Below are 5,000 nucleotides of genomic sequence, written 5' to 3'. Positions count from 1 at the left end.
CCTCATCTCTTCTGTGTCAGTCATTAGTGTCCCCTCATCTCTTCTGTGTCAGTCATTAGTGTCCCCTCATCTCTTCCTGTGTCAGTCATTAGTGTCCCCTCATCTCTCCCTGTGTCACAGTCATTAGTGTCCCCTCATCTCTTTTGTGTCAGTCATTAGTGTCCCCTCATCTCTTCTGTGTCAGTCATTAGTGTCCCCTCATCTCTCCTGTGTCACAGTCATTAGTGTCCCCTCATCTCTCCTGTGTCACAGTCATTAGTGTCCCCTCATCTCTTCTGTGTCACAGTCATTAGTGTCCCCTCATCTCTTCCTGTGTCAGTCATTAGTGTCCCCTCATCTCTTCTGTGTCAGTCATTAGTGTCCCCTCATCTCTTCTGTGTCAGTCATTAGTGTCCCCTCATCTCTTCCTGTGTCAGTCATTAGTGTCCCCTCATCTCTCCCTGTGTCACAGTTATTAGTGTCCCCTCATCTCTCCTGTGTCAGTCATTAGTGTCCCCTCATCTCTCCTGTGTCAGTCATTAGTGTCCCCTCATCTCTTCTGTGTCACAGTCATTAGTGTCCCCTCATCTCTTCTGTGTCAGTCATTAGTGTCCCCTCATCTCTTCCTGTGTCAGTCATTAGTGTCCCCTCATCTCTTTTGTGTCACAGTCATTAGTGTCCCCTCATCTCTTTTGTGTCAGTCATTAGTGTCCCCTCATCTCTTCCTGTGTCAGTCATTACTGTCCCCTCTATCACAATCATTAGTTTCCTCTCATCTCTCCCTGTGTCAGTCATTAGTGTCCCCTCATCTTCCCCCCCCACCCCCCGTGTCAGTCATTAGTGTCCCCTCATCTCGTGTCAGTCATTAGTGTCCCCTCATCTCTCCCTGTGTCAGTCATTAGTGTCCCCTCATCTCTTCTGTGTCAGTCATTAGTGTCCCCTCATCTCTTTTGTGTCAGTCATTAGTGTCCCCTCATCTCTTTTGTGTCAGTCATTAGTGTCCCCTCATCTCTTTTGTGTCAGTCATTAGTGTCCCCTCATCTTCCCCCCCCCACCCCCCGTGTCAGTCATTACTGTCCCCTCTGTCATTAGTTTCCTCTCATCTCTCCCTGTGTCACAGTCATTAGTGTCCCCTCATCTTCCCCCCCCCCACCCCCCGTGTCAGTCATTACTGTCCCCTCTGTCATTAGTTTCCTCTCATCTCTTCTGTGTCACAGACAGTAGTGTTCCCCATCTCCCCGTGTCAGTCATTTGGGTCCCCTCATCTCTCCCGTGTGTCACAGTTATTGAAGTCCTCTTATCTCCCTGTTGTGTTACAGTCATTACTATCCCCTCATCTTGATTTTAGGTAACGTTCCCTTTTCCCTTCTCCCCCAGGCGCCGACTTCAGCTGAACCCGACACAGGCCTTCTTCTTGCTGGTGAACCAGAGGAGCATGGTCAGTGTATCCTCCGCCATCTTGGATATCTACGAGCAGGAGAAAGATGAAGACGGTTTCCTGTACATGGTCTACGCCTCCCAGGAAACCTTCGGTTAACAATGTTGCGCGTGCGCACGGATGTACTGACACGTAGTAAACCCCTGTGTGCACTGACACTAACGTTTGAACACTTTTCTTCACCCTGTTGCACTCGCTTATTTACTCTCCCGTACGGTTACATGGACATTCCACGTCTTTATATCTGTGCTAATCCTTATGTGCTCCCATAACCTGAACTCATAGTTAGGCGCTCCCCTGCATGTGCTAAGGCTTCCGCCTCATTCACCCCACACTTAAGTCTTATCCGCTATCATTAGGTTGGGGGGGTAGAAGCAGACTTGAAGTGACGCATATTATCAGTACGGCCCCTCGGCTTGTGACGTCTTCTCGCCATGTGTCTTGTGGATTTGAGTGGCCGCCCTTTGACCGATCCATTACCCGCCATTTTTAACATACATGTTCCAAGCCGCCATTAAATTGGCTTTTTTTTTCTTCTCCCCGACCCCTTTTTCTCTTATGGGTTTTTCTTTGGTGTGAACATATTACAGCCTGATAGAGGATGATGTGTAAAAAAAAAAAGTACAGGAACAGCTATAGCTTCTGGTATTTGTAGTTGAGATAAGAGGGAAGCCTTGACTTAACTTTCAGGGACAGTATGGATCATCAGGAAAAGGCAGACAGGCTAAAGGCTACTGAGATGAGGGAAGCCTTGATTTACCTTTCACGAATAGCATGGCTCCTCTGGAGGAGGCAGACAGGCCAAAGGCTGCTGAGATGAGAGGGAAGCCTTGATTTACTTTTCAGGGACAGTGTGGATCCTTTAGAGGAGGCAGACAGGCTCAAGGATGTCCCAGAGTGCTTAGAGTTGCTGTTTTGCAACAGCTGGAGGCATACTGGTTGGAAAACACTGAGGTAGGAGTTAGATGGCGCATTATATATATTTTCACAAGGACCCTGAATATATATATATATATATATTTATTCAGGGTCCTTGTGAAAAGAAATGGCAGATATGCTACGATTACCACTATCCTCCTTTGGGGTGGGGCATTATTTCCTGGTAACAGGCAGATAGGGGAGCTCAGTGTTATAGGAAGTTTATACCAAATAGTGTGTCTCCAGCTGTTGCAAAACTACAACTCCCAGCATGCCCGGACAGCCAAAGGCTGTCCGGGCATACTGGGAGTTGTAGTTTTGCAACAGCTGGAGGCCCACAGCTTGACCACTGCACTAAGGACTGAGATGAGAGGCAAGCCTTGATTTACCTTTTAGGGACAGTGTAGATCCTCTGGAGGAGGCAGACATAAATCCTTGATTTACCTTTACAGGACAGTGTGAATCCTTAAGAAGAGGCAGACAGGCATGCTGGAAGTTGTAGTTTTGCAACAGCTGAAAACACTGGCATTACTGCACCACTATGCGTGCCAGTAACATCACGACCGATTCACAGATGCACGCCAGGGATCAAACCCCCCCCCCCAAATCCCATTGTATATTGCTATTTTATGTTTAAAACTCAAATGGTTTATTTTCCATGGTTAAAACCATTGACAAACCTTTCTAGGGGCAAACGCTAGTAGATTTGTACAGGTTCTCGGCCGTCCCGTTATGTACTCGTTTTATGTTTTTTAGCTTTGTTTCTTTTATCCGTTGTTTTGCGGTTATTTCCTGTTCTTTTATGTATGAGATATATAAACGCTGAGTGACGTTATAACCAGACTCTCTTCTGAAATCCTGCAAATTGTAAAAAATTAAAACGAAACAAAAAAAAAAATCTATGTATAAAAGCTGATGTGTATATAAAGAGGGATGTTCCATATGTATAAAGATGAATAAAAATAACCAATGTAGTTTTTTTGCTCTTCTGTTTTTTTTTTTTTGGCTATGTTGACAGAACTTTCTACACAAAGCTGATCTGCTGTGCCCCTGTTTAGTAGTTAGTCCCGCCTCTGTGCCCCCATTTCATAGTAAGGACCATACGGCTGCTTCTGGTCCCCTCATACAGTAGCTAGGCCCACCTCTTTGCCCCTATGTAATAGCTAGGCCTGTCTCTGTGCCTCCATACAGTAGCTATGCCCACCTCTGACCCCCATATGGTAGCTATGCCCACCTCTGACCCCCATATGTTAGCTACGCCCACCTTTTTTTCCCCATATAGTAGCTAAGCCCACCCCTTTGCCCCCTTATAGCTATGCCCACCTTTGTTTCCCCGTATGGTAGACATACCCAACTCGTAGGAGCTAGGCCTGTCTCTGTGCCTCCATACAGTAGATGGGGCCACTTGTAATATTAAGTCCCCGTAAAAAAAAAAAAAAAAAAAAAAATACTTACCTGTCACAGTTCTATTCTGTCCTCCCCACAACATCTCTTCCAGCAGGCAGTGTGGTATAGTGACGTTGCCTACTGGTATAGGCAACGTAAGTCACGGCTGACAACCGAAATTCTGATCGGGCACCTTCAGTTGCTTGCCGGCACTCCCCGGAGTATCTCAGCTTTCTGGTGAGGGGGGTGTTAAACTGCAAACAGGCGCTGTTAAGCCCCCATCGCTGTTTACTGCTATCTGGGATTAGGATAAGTAGATTTTTTTTTATACTTACAATAAAATCTCAAAAGATCCAACGGGGGACACAGAAACCAGGTATATCTTGCTGCCACTAGGCATACAAAAGAAAGTCGCCCCCTGCCGGCAGAATATACAGACCCTGAGCTAATCTGTTTAGGCCCAAAGCAGGAGGAGGGGACAGACAGAAACCAGCAGATGTCCAAGGGAACAAGACAAAAATGAACCGAAACCCCCCCCTCGGACTAAACCGAACCCTAGCAACAAACACAATGGGTGGGTGCTGTGTCCCCCCAATGGATCCTCTAAGAGATTTTATGGTAAGCATATAAAATCTACTTTTCTCAGTCAGTTCCATTGGGGGAAACAAACCACGGGACGTACCAAAGCAGTCCCCGGGGTGGGAAAAATACCCAACACAATCAGGCAGAGGACTGAGCCACCACCGCCTGCAACACTTTGCGACCCAAACTAGCATCAGCTGACGCGAATGTGTGCACTTGGTAGAATTTAGTTAAAGTGTGCAAGGACGACCAGGTTGCCGCCTTATGGACCTGCAGCATGGGCCTGCAAGGCTACTGCGGAGCGCCCAAGAAGTCCCAACGGAACGCTTGGAATGTGCAGTCACCCAAAAGGGTTGGACCTTTCCCTTACGATGGTACAATTCCGAAATGGCAGAACGGGTCCACCGCAAAGTGGTCACCTTGGAAGCCTTAAGAAATGGACTGAGCCTCGCACCACCGGAAATAAGCCCGCCAAGTGCAATGGTAAATCCTAGCTTCCGGAAGGCTTCCGCGCCCTAAGCATGGTGCAAATCACCCCGGAAGAATTACGTTGGCGTACCACGCGCACCTGGGCCAGTCTAGAGCCACCAGAATGGCGGGAACGCTCTCCGCCTTGAGTTTCTGCAGAAGCCTGGGCAGGAGAGGCGGAAAGAAGTAAAGGAGACTGAAGGACAACCACGGGATGACCAGTGCATCC

General features: G+C 47.6%; 1 protein-coding gene across 2 annotated transcripts in view; it reads left to right on the top strand.

Moving 5' to 3' along the window:
• MAP1LC3A (microtubule associated protein 1 light chain 3 alpha) overlaps positions 1-3,309 on the top strand; it is a 10,356-nt gene extending 7,047 nt beyond the window's left edge. Inside the window, exons 4-5 of one of the 2 annotated variants that reach the window (XR_008849273.1) lie at positions 1,357-2,555; positions 2,652-3,309. Coding sequence is in view for 1 of the 2 variants with exons in the window: in XM_056548600.1 (XP_056404575.1) it covers positions 1,357-1,516 (160 nt within the window). In the remaining variant the exon portion in view is untranslated. Of the gene's footprint in view, positions 1-1,356 lie in introns of both variants that reach the window. The other variant, XM_056548600.1, reaches the window with a different exon arrangement.
• Positions 3,310-5,000: the final 1,691 nt, after the last annotated feature.

Source organism: Hyla sarda, chromosome 12, assembly GCF_029499605.1.
Source record: "Hyla sarda isolate aHylSar1 chromosome 12, aHylSar1.hap1, whole genome shotgun sequence".
Lineage (NCBI taxonomy): Eukaryota > Metazoa > Chordata > Amphibia > Anura > Hylidae > Hyla > Hyla sarda.
Note: the sequence above shows the minus strand (reverse complement) of the source record. Positions and strands in the feature narration are given on the sequence as shown.